This window comes from Candoia aspera, chromosome 2 (assembly GCF_035149785.1).
Source record: "Candoia aspera isolate rCanAsp1 chromosome 2, rCanAsp1.hap2, whole genome shotgun sequence".
Lineage (NCBI taxonomy): Eukaryota > Metazoa > Chordata > Lepidosauria > Squamata > Boidae > Candoia > Candoia aspera.
In genome coordinates this window covers 217,003,515-217,023,944 of record NC_086154.1, presented here as the reverse complement: position 1 = coordinate 217,023,944, position 20,430 = coordinate 217,003,515, and the positions used below count along the sequence as shown (strand labels likewise).

General features: G+C 41.1%; 1 protein-coding gene across 1 annotated transcript in view; it reads right to left on the bottom strand.

Annotated features, from left to right (window-relative positions):
* The window catches only part of TMEM232 (transmembrane protein 232), a 161,294-nt gene that overhangs the window by 118,946 nt on the left and 21,918 nt on the right, over positions 1-20,430 (bottom strand). Inside the window, exons 5-7 of the mRNA XM_063295359.1 lie at positions 18,236-18,393; positions 8,465-8,564; positions 5,870-6,039 (exon numbers count right to left, since the gene is read on the bottom strand). Of these exons, the coding sequence (XP_063151429.1) occupies positions 5,870-6,039; positions 8,465-8,564; positions 18,236-18,393 (428 nt within the window). The remainder of the gene's footprint in view (positions 1-5,869; positions 6,040-8,464; positions 8,565-18,235; positions 18,394-20,430) is intronic.

Below are 20,430 nucleotides of genomic sequence, written 5' to 3'. Positions count from 1 at the left end.
AGTACTACGCATGCGTTTTCCCCCCTGGATAGGGGCCCCTTCCTGCTCATCATCAGTACTCATGACATCACCCTCCCCTCCAGATTCACATTCCATTTCAGTCCCCTCCCTTCCAGAGGTCTCATGAGAGTCCATCTCCCCCTCCAAGCTCCCATGGGAACTGGGCAACGATGGAAATTCTTCAAAGGAAAACTCCTCCAAGGACGAATCGGTGCTGTCACCAGGTCTGATAACGCTTCTGGCCCAGGTGGCTGCTGCTGGAAAATAGCTAGATAATTAGAAGATTCTTCCTCCCTCCCCCTTGGGAAATGCAAGCTGGAGGTGGAGGGCTGCGGCTCTCCCTTCTCCTTCTCTCTCTGGCCTCAGAGCCTCTGGCGGGGGTGGAGGTTGCCAACTTACAAACTCCTCTGCTTGGGATTCCTCTGCTTGCTCAGTCAAGTGAGGAATCTCTGGTAGAGTGCGAGGCTTGGGTTTGTGAGGGAAAAGCTGATGGAATCGTTGGACCAACGCTGGTGCATGCACATCTCTGGCATCTTCCCACGTGCGCTCTTCCTCAGGGTACCCTTTCCAGTGTATTAAATATTGGATGCCCCTTCCCCTCCTCCTAGAGTCCAGAATTGCCTCGACTTCGTATTCCTCCTCCCCCTCCACAATTACTGGAGGTGGGGGGGGGCAGCTGCGATCGTAAGGTACTTGGGGGAGGGTCTTTGGCTAGCAAGGCTCTGTGAAAGACTGGATGGATTTTCATGGATGCTGGCAGCTTTAAGCAATAAACCACTGGATTTATCTGCTGTACCACAGTGAAAGGGCCCACAAACTTAGAGTCCAACTTCTTGGAGGGCCTGGTAGAGGTCAAAAACTTGGTAGAGAGCCACACTTTGTCTCCTACTGCAATCGCTCGCCCCTCTTGTCTGTGAGCATCTGCAGCTCTCTTGTAAGCACTCTTTGCCCTGTTCAGCTGCTCCTTTAACAACTCCTGTGTGGCTTGTTGCTCTTTAAGGAAATCAGCCGCGGCTGGAACAGTTCCCTGCTGGGAGGAGGTGGGCAACACCCGAGGGTTAACCCCATAGAGTGCTTGGAAAGGAGACATCTTGGTAGAGGATTGCACAGAGTTGTTATAAGTAAATTCTGCCATGGGGAGCAGGGCTGGTCAATTGTCTTGCTGATAAGTGGTGTAACACCTGAGATACTGCTGTAACCATTGGTTAATTTTCTCAGCTTGCCCGTTACTAGCCGGATGATGCGATGATGATAGGTGGATCTGGACCCCTAATGACTGGAAAGGGGCCCTCCAGAACCTGGAAGTGAACTGTGGGCCTCTGTCACTCACCAAGTGATTTACCATGCCTCTATACCTAAAAACATGGTCCATGAACAACTGCGCTGTGGCTTGCGCAGATGGGAGGCCCTTGCAAGGAATAAAATGCACCATTTTAGTGAAAAGGTCCACCACTACTAGTATGGAAGACAGCCCCTGGACCGGGGGTAAATCAGTGATGAAATCCATGGAGATTGTATCCCAAGGCCTACTGGGGGTGGGTAGGGGTTGCAAGAGTCCTGTGGGCTTCCCTGGGAGAGGCTTGGCTCGTCTACAGGTATGACAAGAAGCAACGTAACCCTTTATGTCTGCAGTGATCTTAGGCCACCAGTAGTCTCTCAGAGCTGTATGGAGAGTTTTGAAAACACCTCTGTGGCCTGTTTGATGGTCATGGCAAAGTCTCAGTACTTCTTCCCTCAATGAGGGGGGAATGTATAATCGCCCTCTATGCCAGAGGATTCCTGCCTCAACATTAAAGGGGGAGGCAGTGTCTTGCGGGCCCCTCTGGAGGTCATCCATCCTGGCCCTGGCATACGGGTCCTGTTGCTGCTGAGCTCTGACTCTTGTAAATAGGTCCTCTGCTTGTCTGCCTGCTGCTAAAATCCCTGTCTGGTTCCCCCTCATAGACTGCTGAAAGTTGTGAGGTTGTAATATAGTAGCCTGTACCTCCTGGTGAGTAGCAGGGGTTGCCTGAATAGATCGAGACAGGGCATCTGCCAAACGGTTCTGTGGCCCAGGAACATAAGAAATAACAAAATTGAAATGGGAGAAAAACTGGCTCCATCTGATTTGGCGTGGGGTGAGGGATCTGGTGTTTTGTAGAAGCTGTAAATTCTTGTGATCGGTGCAAACTTTCGCAGGAAAGGTTGCACCTTCTAGCCAGGGCCTCCACTCTTGAAATGCTGCTTTAATTGCTAGCAACTCCTTGTTAAAAACATCATAGTTTCTCTCTGCTGGTGAGAGCGTGCAGGAGAAAAATGCACAAGGGAGCAATGTATTGTCTGTTTTGTTTGTATATTGCAATAAAACAACACCAATAGCAATATCTGAAGCATCTGAATGCATTATGAATTGCTTTGTGGGATCAGGATGCTTCAAAAGTGGCTGGGATGCAAAGAGCTGCTTAAATTCTTGGAAGGCTGCTTGCTCCCTCTCCCCCCAAATGAATTTTTCCTTTCTTCAAAAGCTGTGTGAGGGGTTTAGCCCTGTCACTAAATTTATTTATGAATCTCATGTAAAAATTGCAGAACCCTAGAAATTTTTGTACCTCTTTCACATTTCGGGGGGTTGCCAAGAGAGAATTGCCTGGACCTTAGAAGGATCCATGGATATGCCTTCTGTTGATATTTTATAGCCCAGGAAATGTAATTCAGTTAAATCGAAGGCACACTTCTCTAGCATGGCGAACAGCTTGTTCTCTCTCAGTCTTTGTAAGACATTACGTACATGGGTTACATGAGTTGTAGCATCCTCAGAGAATATTAATATGTCATCTAGATAAATGACCAGATACTTATCTAGTAAATCAGAGAAAATTTGATTCATAAATCGGGAAAATATGGCTCCTGCATTAGACAAGCCAAAGGGCAAAACAAGGTACTCAAATTTACCAAACCTGGTATTGAAGGCAGTCAGATATTCATGCCCCTCTTTCATCCGGATCAGATTGTATGCATTCCTGAGGTCCAACCTAGTAAAAATGTATGCTTTCTGTAAGCGATCCTGCAGATCAGATATTAGGGGGAGTGGGTAATCTTCCTTGACCGTGACTTTACTGAGGGAACTGAAATCACGCACCACTCTCATGGGTGCCTCCTGGTTTGCCAGTGCCAACGGGTCAGGCTTCTTTGGTACGAAGAAGGTAGGAGCAGACGCTGGGGAAGTAGATGGTTGGATGAAACCCTTTTGGAGATTAGAATCCAAGTAATCCTTTAAGGTGGCTAGTTCCTTGGGAGACATGGGATATTGTTTCCTTGCTGGAATCTTGGCTCCTGGTATCAACTCAATGGTGCAATCACAGTCCCTATGGGGGGGTAGTGGTGTGCCCTCTTGTTTGCTGAAAACGTCTGTGAAATCTGCATACTTGGCTGGCAACTGGACCCCCCCTGCTTCCGTGACTGCGTTGGTTGCTGGAGAGAGAAGAGCAGCTTGAATCTTGTGGTGCTGGCATTCCTTAGCTAGGAAGGAGATTGCTCCCGTAGTCCAGTTCAACAATGGGTTGTGGATCTTCAGCCAAGGTGTGCCCAGGACTATAGGCACATTAAGTGATGAAGTAACATAAAGTTGGATCCACTCAGTGTGGTCTCCCGTTGTTAGTTGCAAAGGTTCTGTGAAACTTCTAATCAGCCCTGCCTTGAGGGGCTGGCCGTCAATGGTCTCAACTTCTATGGGATGTGGCAATTCTATGGTCGGGATGTTGAGGTCTTGTACAGTCTGTACATCAATAAAATTGGTGGAAGCTCTGGAATCCACGAGGGCCTCTAGCTTGACCTAGTGCTCTGGGTTTACGTGCATTATGACTGGTAAGTAGTAAAAGGATTGCCTGGAATCCTCGGAATGAGCCCTTAATTGATTGATGGTCTCCCTGCTGAGCTCTGTGGAGGGAGACCGACAGAGTTTCCTTGGTTGGAAGTAGAGGCGGAGGTGGCTCTTGGTTCTGCTGCTTGCCCTGGGGCTCTTACGGAATTTGCTTGGCTTCTCGCTGGGCAAGCTCTCACCATGTGCCCCTGGACTCCGCAGTAGAAACAGAGGGCTCTCTCTCTCCTTCTCAGCCTCAGAAATAAGCCTCCTGCTTGCCCCGATCTGCATCGGCTCCTCTGGTCCTGAGTAAGTAGATGCTAGAGAGAGAGCTGGAAATCCTGGAAGCGCTCTGAGGCCCCTGTTTTTCCCCGGCTGCATCTGTCTGAGCTCTTCTAGCCTGGCGTCTACAACCACGGACAGTTGATATAAACCTTCTAGGGTAGCTGGTGTTCCCTGGCACACTAATTCATTCTTAATTTCTTCATCCAGCCCCTGTTTGAATTGGTCTTTCAAGGCACTCTCATTCCAGTCCAGATCTCCTGCTAACAGCTTGAAATCAGCAATGTAAACTCCCACCCTCTTGTTGCCTTGCTTCAGCTTCCGAATTTCCCGGCTGGCAGTGATCTCTCTGATCGGGTTGTCAAAGTGTGCTTGGAAACCTGCCAAAAAGTTCTGGTAGTCGTTGAGAATCGGGTCGTTGTTCTCCACCATGGGAATAGCCCATTTGGCTGCTGGTCCCTTTAGCAGACTTAGGATGAAGGTGACTCTGGTTCTGTCTGTGGGAAACTCTGCCGGTCTGCTGTTGAAAAACATTGTGCACTGTGTGAGAAAGGTTCTCAACTGTCCTGCTTCTCCTCCAAAGTTCTCTGGTAGACTGCCCTGGGATCTCAAGACTACTGGCGGAGCTGCTGCTGCTGCTGCTGCTGGCGCCGGTTGTAGGTTAATCAGAGCTGGTTGTTGTAACTGCTGTAGCATGGCTGCTTGTAATGTGTTGATCTGGAGATCTACTTGTTGTTGATGTTGTTGCAATGCTGCTGCCAGTTGTTGGATGGCCTGCCGAATTTCCTGGTTTTCCAAAGACATTTTCCCAAATGTCTCTTCCTTTTTTCTTTTTTTTTTTGTTCCTCCCTCTTTCAATGGGAGTAGAGAGTTTGTTAGGATTGATGTCCTAACAGCCAGGAACCACGCTGAGACAAGGAATAGGTCTCTAGTGTTTTATTACTGCTACATTAGACAGAAAATCCTAACAAACTGAAGAAGCATGGGAAAAACCCAGACAGATAAACCCCAAAAGTCAAGGTGGGTCTGTTCTGTGTCTCTTTGAATGGCTGCTTAATTCCTCAGTACTACGCATGCGTTTTCCCCCCTGGATAGGGGCCCCCTCCTGCTCACCATCAGTACTCATGACACAAGGCTCTGCCTAGGATCCAAGATTAAGTATGATTTTGAGTGTCCATGATGGTAGAGGTAAGTAGTGGTAAATGGGTTTTACGTTCAACATTCCACAAGGTACAAACTTCTGTTAAGAAGAGAAACCTTTGGATCCAGCTTTCTATAAAAAATAATTGAGGAGTATTGGAAGTGCTAGAGTTAGTACCCATTCAAAATCCAATCAAATGAACTTTTAAACTTTTAAAAGCAATGCTACCACTAAGGCTGATTAACTGTGTACATGCCTATTGGGTGTATATGCCTAAAACTATAAATGCCTATATTGGGTATATATGCCTATATTGTATATGCCTATAACCCATGTCTTTTGTTGAACTATTGCCAATCTGCGAGTTCAACTCAGCTTTAATAATTCTTACTGAATTACTAACCATGCTTATTCAATCATGGTAATGCTATTTGATATATCACATATACAGTATATACTGTTGCCTAGTCTGGCAATGAAACGTCTGCAAGAAAACAACAAGGCTCAGAGAGCACCAAGGACTACACACACACAAATACATACATACATACATACATACATACATATATATATATATATATATATATATATATCAATTATGTGTTACCTACTGTGTCAAGAACTGCTTTATCCTCCATTTCTTTTAAATTTTCCTGGGTTTCTAAAGATGATTCAAAAACCACTGCTGTTCCACAAATAATTTCTCCAGCCTTCAGCATAAATTGCACCATAAAAAGAATGTTTGGGTAAAGTTGATAGCAGATTTCACATGCTGTTAATGCTATGGCACAAACAACAACAACTTGTTAGTTTGTCCTGTTGACTTTTTAGTTACTATGTGATACCAACCTGCACTATTTGGATGAAAAAAAATCTTTAGCAAGGAATTTTCCAGAATGGGTATATAAATACTGTGTGACCCCTTGTGGTTTGACAAAATACTACATACACAATTCTAATGGAAGAATTTTATAATCTATAAAGATATTCAAGTTTGTTTTGCTTCCTGTATTACTGACATTTTGTTCAGACACAATTTCCCTCTATCTTCTTTTCACATCTATTGGTGTAGGTCTTTAAAATATCTATATAAAAATAAATGGTTTAAGTTGTAATCTTCTTTAATGCATGTCTTTTTATCTGCAATGTTTCCTAATGTATTTATTTTATGCACGTGCTTTTATAAAAGAACTACAATCCAATATTTAGGCAAGAGCAAAAATAGAAGAGTACATGCATGCTGGTTCATATTTAGGAAGTGCAAATTAAGTTAGTTTAGGGTTACAAATCCAAATTGCTGTCCCCCAATCTCAGTACACAGAATTTTTTCTCTGGCCATGGTGTCCTTTATTAAGTAGAATTATTCAATGTACTCCTTCTAAACAAGGTCTGTTAACAGCTGCTAACAGTGAAGCAGACAGAACAAGTGGCAAAGTTGATAGTTAAGCCATCTGCTTTATACAAATCCACTGTTTTATGTACATTTCTATATAGCTTGGTGGATTTCAATGTCAGCTTTCATCCATTTAAAAATATTGTAAATTATTTTTACATATTTAATGCACCTTAATACAACATGAAGAACAGCTGTCCAATAACACCTAAAGAAGGAACACACACTTGATAATTACTGCTACAAGTGGAATGAGAATCTTTTCTACAGAAAAATGCTGCAACATGGAAAGTCTTCTGAAATTCTACTTTTAAGCATTACTAACATAATCAGTATGGTATTTCTAGTGAAATGTATATATAGGTTTTGATAAAATATTTTGAGAACCAAGTTTTTTTTGCTGCAGTTTTTCAATATATATCCAATGTAATATTGCAGCATTTCTTGAGAGTAACCACTGGAGGTTTGGGGAGGTGGGGTTAGATATCTTTTTATACTGGCTACTGCAGAATTGGGGGTTTTTTTCCTTTTAATGGAGGGAACATGGATATATCCTTGATATTGTTTTTAATCATCTGACTTTATATTCTTGATTTTGTGAATGAACTTGTGGCCATGACAACCAATAACAGTGGCAAGTTCGCAATACCCCTACAAAGTTAGCAGCACCAGTCCCACAGCCTGCTGAGTCACTGCAGGCTATGCATATGTATGCCAAAAATCTGATGTATATTAGGGAAATCTTTAGCATTTAGCAAAAACTGAACTGGTGTCGTCAAAACAATTAGTTACTCTTTCAGTCACATTAACCAGCATGAAGTTCTCAGACTGGCACATCTGCATTTCAGGCAAATCTTCAGGAAAATTGTGCAATGCTACATTATTTAACCTGTTGCAAGATCCCTTTCCTGTGGAACATGCTAGATCATGGCAGCATAACAGAAAGCCTTCAGGGTGGTTCAGACTGATCAAATTCCATTTATGTTTGGAACTGATTCTTGGGATAAAACCATACAGTTCTAACAATTATTTTTACTTGCAATGGAAGTTTTATTGGCAGAATTAACTTTCTTTTGAGCTACAGAATGAAAACTAGACTCTGATTAACAAGGTTCTTCCTGCCATTAATTATAGGAAACCAAGTATGATCTTCGTATGAAGTCCCCCTACAAGCTATCATAAACATTGATTTCTAAAACAGATTAGAAACAAATTAAAGAAAGGACACTCCTCAAGACAGGAAATTGGGATTTACTAATTGATGATAATAAACAGTGGTGAGTGTCAATATTACCCTGAGTTGCCCCCTTTAAAGAGAACTTCTTTCTGTCAATGCCTATATTCTCTTGGGGTCAAGAATAATAAGGTCAGGACAGTTTATGCGTTTGCTGGCAGGACAGCAAGAAATGAGCAGTGCTGCCCTTTCTTCTCTTTCTCCTAGCCCCAACCCTCTCTCCCACCCTTAATGGAAAAGGCTAGGTTGCTTTTGCCAAAGGTTTGAAACAATCACGTGTAGAGAGTTTGTAAAAATAGGCTAAAGATGACATAATATTAAAGATAGGCCCAGATACGCTCTGTAGGTCAAAGGTTGCCTGTTCCTGTTAAACAGGCAGTGGTGAAGCTGGAGCAAAAAGGCAGGATAATAAAATTAAAATAAATTAAAATAAAATAAAATACATAAAATGAAGTCAATCTGAATTTGGCCTCTTTCTTTTGATGCACTTTTGGTAACATTACTGGATTGGCCTTAGTAGATTCCAAAATGTGTTACAAATATAGCAAGATAAATAGAATTTGTTTTTAAAAAGTCTACCTTTCAAGCCAGTGTGAAGCCTGCATTTGTGTTCTCCAGAAAACCCCTGGTAACCAAAGAAATATAGCAGAAGAAGTCTTAAAAAGACTAAAAATCCAAGCTGCCAAAAGAAACACACAAAAAATTTATTCTACAACCTTCTTTCCATTTGTCAGTGTCTCACTACACTAGTAACATTTTTAAAGTTTTTCTCCTGTTTAGTAGAATTTTGCTTATATTCAAGAATCGACATCCTCCCCAACTCCCCATTTCAAAACTGTGACTAGGGAAACCATTACCCTCAGTGTATTTTTCCATATATAAGTTCTCAGAAACAATTTAATAAACATCTATTCATCTAGGTATTCAGTTATACATTCTCATTTGTGTAACTGTTGTTCTTTTAAACTATGTTTTAAGCATACTATTTTAGAATTTTTATTGACTTATTTGCTTTGTTTTCAATTATTACCAATTGTTTTTAATTGATCCTCATTTTGGAATCCATTTTTAACACAAAGAAGCAATTAATTATTTAAACAAATACATAAAAATTATTGACCCCAAACCTAGTACTAGCATTTAATGACATATTATTTCAGTCTGACCACTCTCTGGGAATTGTTTTGTAAAATACCACCTCTTCTATCTATTTAAGTTTTTGATGATCCCAACATTTTAGACCTAAATAATGCAATGAAGATCTTTGAACTGTGGATTTTGCCTTCCTCACTTCTAAGATAACCCACCTCATCTTCTAAGATCACCCACTATCTCTCTAATAAACTAAATGTTGCTTAAAGTTGCCATATAAAGCAGTTATGAAAAATAAAATAATTAACTCTGTGTGTTCTACAAAAATGGTAAAATAGAATAATACTGTTACCTAGTGTATTTGAAGAGAGGGAAATACAAAGCAAGTTATCAGAGGTGTTGCCTGAACACATGCTGCTGTATCATCACAGTAGCATACAGATGGTCAACGGGGAACCAAAAGGGAATCAGACTACAAAACTGGACAAATAATACTGTGGCTAAGCAAGACATTGCTCAAACTTGGGAACTAGGTCAAAATCAGCAGCACTATTGGTTCATTAGTTCATGTTACCTAATCCTCACTAATGATCACTAAACTCTTCAGCTATCTGCAGAGGGGGGCGCTGCAGTGCAGCAGAGATCAAGCTGTCTGCAACTCCTGCCTCTAAACTGTACAGGGTGAAAAATGACAGTATTTGACTACTAGTCACCAAGAGTAAAATCCGTGTTTAAACTTTGATAAAGGAACAGCATGTATTTTATTTATTTGTTGGTTTGTTAAATTTATATAGCCACCCATCTCAAAAAACAAGTGACTCTGGGAGGCATACAGCAAAGCTGAAAGAGTTAATAAATACCTAAAACTACTACTACTAAATTATTATTAAAAAAACTTGAAAAGTATAAAAACAAAGCTAAAAAGAAGTAGCAGGTGTTAATAATAATGGAGGGATGTGAATAATAATGGAGCCACCTCACTAATAGTAAGGGCTGTCAATAATAACAGAGCGACCTCTAGTTTACCAGTCCCCTGGGGTCCCCAGGCCTGATGGCACAACCAGGTCTCAAGGGACCTTTGAAAGATCGAAAGTGATGGAGCCAGCCTCACCTCAGTGGGGAGGATATTCTACAATGCAGGCACCACAGCAGAAAAGGCCTGCCACCTAGGGGCCGCCAAATGTAGCTCCCTAGATGATAGAACCCGTAGCATGCCCTCTCTGCTGGATCTAGTGGGGCAGGCAGATGTAATCAGGGAGGTGGTCCCTCAAATAACCCACTCCCTTGCCATGCAGGGCTTTAAAGGTCAAAATCAGCACCTTGAATTGGACCCAGAAACAAACTGGTAACCAATGCAGCTCATGGAGCAGGAGTATAACATGTGTTCTACCAGAAACACACATAACTGCCCATGCCACATTCTGCACCAGCTGAAGCTTCCGGATGCTCTTTAAAGACAGCCCAATGTAAAGCACATTACAGTAATCCATGCAGGAGGTGGCCAGGGCATGAGGGACCGTGAGTAGGGCCACTCAGTCTAGAAATGGGTGCAACTGGCGCACAATACAAAGTTGTACAAAGGCCCTCCTAGCCACAGCTGCCACCTACTCATTGAGCATGAGTTGTGAGTCTAGGAGAATCCCCAGATTGCACATGGGGTCTGTTTGGGGCAGTGCAACCCCATCCAGCACCAAGGATGGCATAGTTCTAGAACTGGAGGGCCCCAAAACCCAATGCCACTCAGTCTTCCCAAGGTTCAGTTGAAGCCTGTTGTTTCCCATCCAGACCCTCACAGCCTCCAGACACCGGGATAAGACATCCGCAGCATCGCTTAATTTGCCAGGAACACAGATATTCAATTGGGTATCATCAGCATACTGATGATACCTCACTCCATGGCGACAGATGACCTCACCCAGCGGTCTCATGTAGATGTTGAATAGGAGAAAAGACAGCACCGAGCCTGTGGCACTCCACACAGTAGGGCAGAGGATGGGATCTCTCTTCCCCGATCACCAATTGGAATCGACCCTGGAGAAAGGAGATGAACCAGCACAACACGGTGCTGTACACCCCAATCCTCTGAGTCGATCCAAAAGGATACTATGGCTGATGGTATCAAAAGCAACTGAGAGGTCAAGTAAGGCAAGGATGGATGCACAACCCCTATCTCGCCCACAACAGAGATCACCCAAAAGCGTGACCAATACCATTTCCATCCCATACCCTGGTATGAATCCTGACTGAAAAGGATTCAGATAATCTACTTCATCCATGGTCCTCTGAAGCTGTTGCTCAACCACCTTCTCAATCACCTTCCCCCAAAAGCGGAAGTTGGATACTGGATGAAACTTTTTCAGTATTGTGGTGTCCAGCAATGGCTTCTTGAGGAGGTGGCCTCTTTAAGAGGTTGAGGATTAACCACCACTAGAACCCACTCACACAACACACCCCGGGCTGCTTTCACAAGCCAGGAGGGGCATGGGTGTAAAGAACAGGTGGCTGAGCTCATAGATCTAAGGACCTTGTCCACCTCCTCAGGTCCAACAAGTTCAAACCATTCCCAGATAACCAGGCAATACTCCACCCCAGGCATCTCCTCTGGACATGCAACAAAACCAGCACCCAACTGCAAGCGAATCCAAGCAATTTTGTCTGACAGATGCTGAGCAAATTCCTCCGCATGTCCCTGCAAAATATTCCCCAGGCCCCCTTTACCCAAGAGGGCTTGTGTCATCCAAAACAGGGCTGTGGGGCAACAATCTGCAGATGCAATTAGGGTGAAGTACTGCCACTTCGCCGCCCTTACTGCCACCAGGTAGGCCTTAATAGCGGCTCTAACCCATGTTCAGTTGAGTTTGTCCTTGGTTGAGTGCCAGCAGCACACTAGATGCCTCTTGTTTCATCTTCCTCAGCTCCTCCATAAACCATGGGGAGTGGTGGGATCCCTGAGAGGGGAGAGGTTGCATGGGCACAATCTGATCCAATCCACTCCAATTATGGAGTGTACTCTAAAAACGGCTACAAAAAAACTAGTATACGAAGAGATGTGGTGAGACAAGAGGTATGCTGCAAAGCATTCTGAATTTTTCAATATCTATCACTCATCTGGTAACTCTAAATAGAAATTAAAAATATACCTTTTCCTTGGGGAATTACAATATTTTTGGTTCATTAGCATACTAAACAACAAGAGGGAGACAGGAATCAGTAATATCTATGACAGTTGAGTGCCTACACTGCCATCATGAAAGAAAATAAAGTGGTAAAAGAAGACTGTAGAAGTCTCAGAAATGTCAACATAATTGGGCTCCTCAGAACTGGTAGAGCTCTTGACTTCATTACTTGTCTTCCAAATGGGTCTAAGTGTATATACGATTGAATACAATTTTTTTAATACTCCAAGAGCATCAAAAATAAGCTGAGCAAAACTATCTGGGCAAAAATATAGACGTTAGTACATGACAGACAAAACAAAGCATCCATTAATGATAGAGCAAATTTGCCTGCCTCTCTGCAATGAAAAAAAACATTGTTTTATTCACTCTCAGCTTACTAGAGTCAATGCAACTCCTGGCAATTTCATGGACATAACTATGTACTTTTATTTAACAAGCAGAAGTTGGTATCTTCTGAGAACTTTGTTTTTTCTGTCCTGTTTAGCCAATAGCATTAGGATTTCCTAGTGGACTAGCACCCAAGTTCTAAGCTGTTCATCCCTGCTCAGCTTTTTGAGATCAGTCAAGGATGGCTAGGTGCTGCCACCTAGCTGGGCTTCAGGCTCTTCATTAACATAACTATCTGCAGGCAAGTAATTTTTCTGGATTCATAACTGTTCACTTATTTTCAAGGTTGATTATTTTTTTCCTTTTATTATATATCCTAGTTAAACAGTGTGGCTTCTTCACATTCTATGATATGAAGCTACGTTTTGTTAATTATCTGAAGAATAGTGCAATGCTAATCATTCTGGAGGTTCTTTTCAATTACAATATATATTCAATCTCATGTTCAATAAGGCTGTGCAATACTTCATATTCACTTCCAAAGAAGTGTTTCTGAGCATGCATGCATTAGCATAAACATAGCACTTGACTGCAACTCTTTAAAGCAGTCTTTTCTTGGGAAAAGAAACAATGTTCTTTCCTGGGAAAAGATGTGGCATGATGTCAGGCAAAAGACACAGTTGTTTTAATCATTATCAGGTTAGTGTTGTTTTTGGTACTAAATCCAAAGTGTTGCACAGCCCTCATGCATTAAATAGTGTTGTGTTACTAGACTTAGATTTCCACTAAAAGCTCAATCTAAAGCTTTCTGAAGTGGAAATTTCTATATATGGGGTAACATTCTGGAATGTTCTCAGAAAGTAAAAGAACATTAAGAAATTAACATCTCATCATTGTTTGGATTTGTTTTTGCTCTTTGGTACAGAACAAATATTTGAAGACAAATATTATTGCAGGATTTTCCACTTCACCATGGTTTACATTATATTATTATTATTATTATTATTATTATTATACTAGCCACTCAATAACAGTCGTTCTCTAGGTAATATACAGTCAGAAAGACATATAAATAGCACTAAATAAAAATAATATAAAGTAGTATATATAACAATGTAAAAAAAACACAAAGGGCACAACAGGTACAGAATGAAATCACAATTAATAGCAGCAATACTAATGTTTTAACATATCAAGGTGGTTTCCAAATTATTGGGGGAGGGTGGGGGAGACCTTCATCTGACACCAAAAAGATTATCATGGAGGAATCAGGCAAGCTTCTCAAGAAAATTGTTCCATTGGCCTGGTGTCACCTATTTGCTGTATTGGGCAGAGGTACCTGAAGTAGTTTTCATGACAAGAATACTGGGGTGGGTTGCCGTTACTTTCCCCAGGGATCAACTTACATCCCCATACCATTATATCCCCATACTAAAAAAGGAAACACTAAAGGATGTTCAAACTATCAAACAGTGGCACTCATTTCACATGACAGTAAGGTAATGCTCAAGATCCTGCAAAATAGACTCCAACAATTCATGGAGTGAGAATTGCCATATGTACAAGCTGGGTTTAGAAAAGGCAGAGGAACTAGGGACCAAATTGCCAATATCCACTGGCTGATGGAAAAAGCCAGGGAGTTTCAGAAAAACATCTATTTCTGTTTCATTGACTATTCTAAAGCCTTTGACTGTGTGGACCATCACAAATTGTGGCAAGTTCTTAGTGGCATGGGGATACCAAGTCATCTTGTCTGCCTCCTGAGGAATCTGTATAACGACCAAGTAGCAACAGTAAGAACAGACCACGGAACAATGGACTGGTTCAAGATTGGGAAAGGAGTACGGCAGGGTTTTATACTCTCACACTACCTATTCACCTTGTATGCAGAATACATCATGCAACATGCTGGGCTGGATGAATCCAAGGCTGGAGTTAAAATCGCTGGAGAAACATTAACAATCTCAGATATGCAGATCATACCACTTTGATGGCTGAAAGTGAGGAGGTACTGAGAAGCCTCATGAGAAAGGTGAAAGAAGAAAGTGCAAAAGCTGGCTTGCAGCTAAACCTCAAAAAAACCAAGATTATGGCAACCAGCTTGATTGATAACTGGCAAATAGAGGGAGAAAACATAGAGGCAGTGACAGACTTTGTATTTCTAGGTGCAAAGATTACTGCAGATGCTGACTGCAGTCAGGAAATCAGAAGATGCTTAATTCTTGGGAGGAGAGCAATGACAAATCTCAATAAAATAGTTAAGAGCAGAGACATCGCACTGACAACAAAGGTCCGCATAGTTAAAGCAATGGTGCTCCCCGTAGTAACATATGGCTGCGAGAGCTGGACCATAAGGAAGACTGAGAGAAGGAAGATCGATGCTTTTGAACTGTGGTGTTGGAGGAAAATTCTGAGAGTGCCTTGGAGTGCAAGAAGATCAAACCAGTCCATCCTCCAGGAAATAAAGCCAGACTGCTCACTTGAGGGAATCATATTAAAGGCAAAACTTAAGTACTTTGGCCACATAATGAGAAGACAGGATACCCTGGAGAAGATGCTGATGCTAGGGAGAGTGGAGGGCAAAAGGAAGAGGGGCCAACCAAGGACTAGATGGATGGATGATATTCTAGAGGTGACGGATCTGACCTTGGGGGAGCTGGGGGTGGCAACAACTGACAGGAAGCTCTGGCGTGGGCTGATCCATGAAGTCACAAAGAGTTGGAAGCAACTGAAGGAATAAAAAACAACAACCTGAAGTAGGGTCACAGCTGATGATCTTACCGACTGCTTTGTAAATATTGGGGAAGGTGCTTATTTGGGTGGGCTGGCCCTGCAATGTATAGAGCATTATATACTAGTACTAGTATTTTGAATTGTACTAATATAACAAGGTTATATTGGCCAGTCTCTGTTAACAACCTAACTGCTATTTTCAACTATTGTTAGCTTTAGTACCATTTTCAAAGTCAGCCGCATATATAAGGCATTGTACTAATTCAAATGGGAGGTTACCAGAGTGTTGCTACCTGAACAGTCATAACTCTTCAGGTTAAAGGAAATAGCAAAGGATTCAGAGTGGTTTGTTCTTCATTGCTTTCCTAAAGTAATTTAGACCCATACCAAAGGAAGACTAGATAGAGACACTGGATGCATATGCAGCTTCTTGTTCCTATTATTATCTAGTGTGTTGAACAGAATGTATGTGTCACACACATATATTTTGTTTTGATATACAATTTTGTCTGTGTTCCAACAACTTGAATAAAACTAAGAGCTTCTTTGCTAACGTGAGATTCTCAAAAATATTTAGCAGAAAAATTACTGCAGTCCAGATAAAATGAATTATTTGAGAAGGCTTAACAAATGGTAAGAAAAAGATATGTGATTAAAGTTCAGAGCTACAGTATACATTAAACAAAGATGTCCCCATCAGTTCTTCAATTTTTATGCAAGTCTTATTTAGCTTTCAGAAATAAATGTCCTCATTTGGAAATTTTCTTTTACATGGCATCAATTTCACACTTGAATGTCTAATTCTCTTGCTGCTTCTTTAAGATATGTGACCTTACATAACAGTATATTGTAGCTAATGATAATCCATATGGAAGAATAAAGAGGTCATATCATTTAAATACTGAGAAGTTTATTATGCAGAACAATATTAGTTACTTCTAAGAAAAAAACATTATTTTACATGACTAGTTTAGAATATTTAAAATGTGACTTAAGTGTAGAAACTTTATTTCATAAAATATTTTTATGGCCTATTCAAAACCAAGTAATTCAGGAATATAAAAATTCAAGATAGAACAAGCTGTAAAGTTGATAATTTAAGCCATCTGCTTCATGAGGAACCATTTCATTATATACTCCTGTTGCAGGTGGGGACACAAAAGGTTCCCCAAATATGTAAATGAGAGAGGTGAGATGCCAGAGACTGTTTTTCAGTGGCAGACCCCATCCTATGAAATAACCTCTGCCCAGAGATTCAGTTGGTACTAATGTTCCCTCCAATTTCTGACATGCCATCTATGGGAAAAATTTGTTTTGTGCAGCTTTTCCCAAAACTAGAAATTGTAATAGTAGGTTACATACACATTAAAAGTTGTGCCTTCAGATCATGTTTAACTCCCAGCAACTGCCCCCTGCAGTTTTCTTAACAATATTTTCAGAAGCAGCCTATTACTGCCTAGGGCTGAGAGAAAGTGACTGGCTCAAAGTCACCCAGCCAGCATTGTGCCTAAGGCAGGACTAAAACTCACAATCTTGGTTTCTAGCCTGATGTCTTAACCACTACACCAAACTGGCTGTACGTGTACATGCTTATAGTCACTGACAACTGTAACTGCAATCAATATTCTGTAAGCATTTAAAATTGTTTCTTTTCTTTCTCTTGTCTGTTTTTTTTAATTTGATATTGTAATGAGAGAGGGAGAGGGAGAGAGCATTTAGATAGGTGGCTCTCTTTCCTTTTTTCCCCCATCCTTTCCTTCTCTGGATGTATTCTGAATTGATTTTAACTTTCATTATTATTCCTTTGAAATTTTTATGAAGTTAGCAACCATCATGAACCTTGTGCAGCCCAAAACTGAACAGATATTAATTAAACCATTCTTGGAGGGAGGAGGAAGGCAGGCCAAGAGGCCTGTCAGAAGCTACTTTTCAATTCAGAGGGGGGCAGTTGTGCCCAATGTGTCTCTAATGGGCCCAATTTGGAGTAGGTTGGCTGAACTGCAAGGCTGGGAAAGGACCACCTGCCTTGTTTCCCAGGCAAAAGGCATCTCTGCCAGGCACTCCCACTCAGTCCATGCTGCAGTGGCACCAAGGCTTTGCTAGGTGGCGAGCTTGTGCAGGACTCCTCACCAGCCCAGAGTTTTACAGTGCCTTAATAATAATAATAATAATAATAATAATAATATTATTATTTGGGAGAATTAATTTGGATGTCCTTAATTTTTTACTGTGTGTGCAGGTTTGATAAGTAGGTTGGGAACCTACCCTAGCATAATTTTGAAAGTCTGAAAACAGCTTTTGCACAAGGTCTTTGAGGTTTAATTTTTGCCAGTACTGAGGTCTTAGTTGGTGGCAATGTTATGGTTATTTATACTATATTATTTATATTATAAACTGTCAGGATTTGGATTCTAAGTCCAGCAGTATATAAAAATAATAAATAAATATAGTGTGCTGCTTCAGTTGAACATGTTGGTATAGTATAAAAGCTGGATGGTATATGGGGCAACTATTAAATTTTGAGTTTGAGTTCAGAAGCAACAGCAGTCTATAAATTAATATATCAAGTTAATCCATCCTTGGGTCTTCAGAGAGTAATAATACATGTCTGCTAAAGTATAGATTTATTTTAGTTTATCCTAATGTAAAGCATCATCTTTGCAATTACATTTTTTTAAAAGGGAGTTAATGTTTATTTATTACTTTTCTGGAATATTTCCTTTAAAACAGTAAACATAAACATCTTGTAGTGTTCGGCCTCATCATATGCTAAAAAAAGTCTAAACGATATTCCAAAGCAAAAAAGTAAAAAGTAAAAAATCAGCAATCCCACCCCCGAGTAGCTTCAGATACTTTCTGAAGCTGTGATTTCCAAATGAGAAATCTTTCCCCAATCTTCCAGAAAGAGCAGGTCTGCATAGAAGAGTAAAGGGATACTGGCATATAAGGTCTACATAATCACTGAAGATTACATATCTATATAAGGAATCAATGTGTCAATATTAAAAATGTAGCATACCTTTGACAATTTGATTTCACATGAGAATAGCCATGGTTTCTGTGCCACATTATAACAGAGTTTATACAAAATGCATTCTGCTACAAAAAATAAAATACTGATGTGCTCTGGAGCAACAGGGGCATGATCCAATGAAATTCCAAGAATCTCAAGAGCTTCTAAAGTAAAAAAGGAAAGGGAAAACAAATTCAGATGAGTCTTAGCATCTCATAAGTCTACAAAATCTTAATATTTCACACAGTACTCAACACACCTGCAACACAATGCTTGCCAAATTATGAACAAAATAACAAGTGTTAAATCAATTTCCTCCAGATTGTTTGCCTGTTCTGATTATCACTTTGATGAAAATGTAATTAAGACTCATCCCTCTCATAATTTTGTTCAATGCTTGCTGAAATATTTATGCTAGACTATGAATTAAATACTATTGCATAATAAAGCCATCTAAATTAATAAAAGTTGATCAGGCCCCTAAGAATGTGCTAAGTTCTTTTACTTGGTTTTCTGAACAGGTGAGGATACTTTTAACAGATAATGCTTTTCCCTTTCTATTACTTCTGTTTTTTTCTGAAAAAAAAAATCCTTCAACTTTTGTATTCTGATCGAGAGACTCATTTCAGCAGTCTCCATTATACCTATTAAATTGCATTTCCTTTCCTGTTCTGAGCTCTCTCTCAGCTGAACCTACCTCACAGCATTGTTGCTGTAGGGAAAAATGGAAGGAGGAAGCACTAAGTACACCATTTTGGGTTCCTGTTGCAAAAGGAGGGATATAAATGTGAAAAAAAATCCCTTCTCACCCATATGGGTGGTGTGTGTCTTCCTCAACTTCAGGTCCTCTACCAGAGGCCTGGGAGTTTGAGGGTTCTGCGCAGTATCTTAGCTGTTCCTAGCACTGCACTCTTCTGGACAGAGAGCTCTGATGTTGTTCCTGGGATCTGTTGGAGCCACTCTCCCAGCTTAGCAGTCACAGCCCCGAGTGCCCCTACCACCACTGGGACCACTTTGGCCTTCACTTTCTACATGATTGGAGATTGATTTTATTGTAAACTGCCCAGAGTCCCTCTTTTGGGGAAGATGGGCGGTAATTAAATTTGAATAATAAATAAATAAATAAATAAATCCTCTCTAGTCCCTCCTTCAGGCCCTGGTACTTCTCCAGCTTCTTCTACTCCTTCTTCTTGATGTTGCTATCACTTGGCATCTATCACCACCTGTCATGAGTACTGCTGGTGAACAGGAGGGAGGCCCTCTCCAGGGGGAGAAACGCATGCGTAGTTCCCCCTGGAGAGGGCCCCCCCTCCTGTTCACCAGCAGTACTCAGGACACCACCACTGTCTTCTGGTCCTTGTCTACTACCACAATGTCTGGTTGATTGGCCAGTACCTGCCTGTCTGTCTGGATCTGGAAGTCCCAGAGGATCTTAGCCCTGTCATTCTCCACGACCCTCTGTGGAATCTCCCATTTGGACTTGGGAGGGTCTAGCCGATACGCTGTGCAGATGTTCCTGTACACAATGCCAGCTACTTGGTTGTGCCATTCAGAGTATGCTGTTCCTGCCTGCATCTTACACCCCGCCACTGTGTGTTGGACTGTCTCTGAGGCCTCTCTGCACAGTCTGCACCTCAGGTCCTGTCTAGTGTGGTAGACCCCTGCTTCTATGGATCTGGTGCTTAGTGCCTGTTCTTGTGCTGCTATGAGATAGACAGACAGACAGATAGATATATTAACATTTCCTTAGTTATAAGGAAAGATGCAAAATTAGTGAAAATTAGGAGAAGAAGACATACTTCTATATAAACAAAAATTATAAGAAATTCAGGAGAAATAGTTTGTGATTCTAAGAAATTACAAAAAAGAATATTTTCACTTCAATTGTGCATATTCAAGAATATCACAAATGGTTTCATGCTAATAATTTTAAGGGACAGAATTTAATAGTGTTAATTGGTTTACTAAAATACATTAATCTTCTAAAAGATGCAGTTCCATTCTTCATAACAACATAACATTTTATCATGTTTCCAGGGCAACCCACCATTCTCCCATGATGTCAGCTGGCTTTAAGAGCTGATTTGGGTTGTTTGCTTAGCAGGTAGTTTGTTTGTTTCAGGATTTTGTTTTACATGGCTGTTGATTTCAAAAGTGAGTAAAGCCAGTGTTTGCTTTGCAATTTTGAGCAACCCATTCTC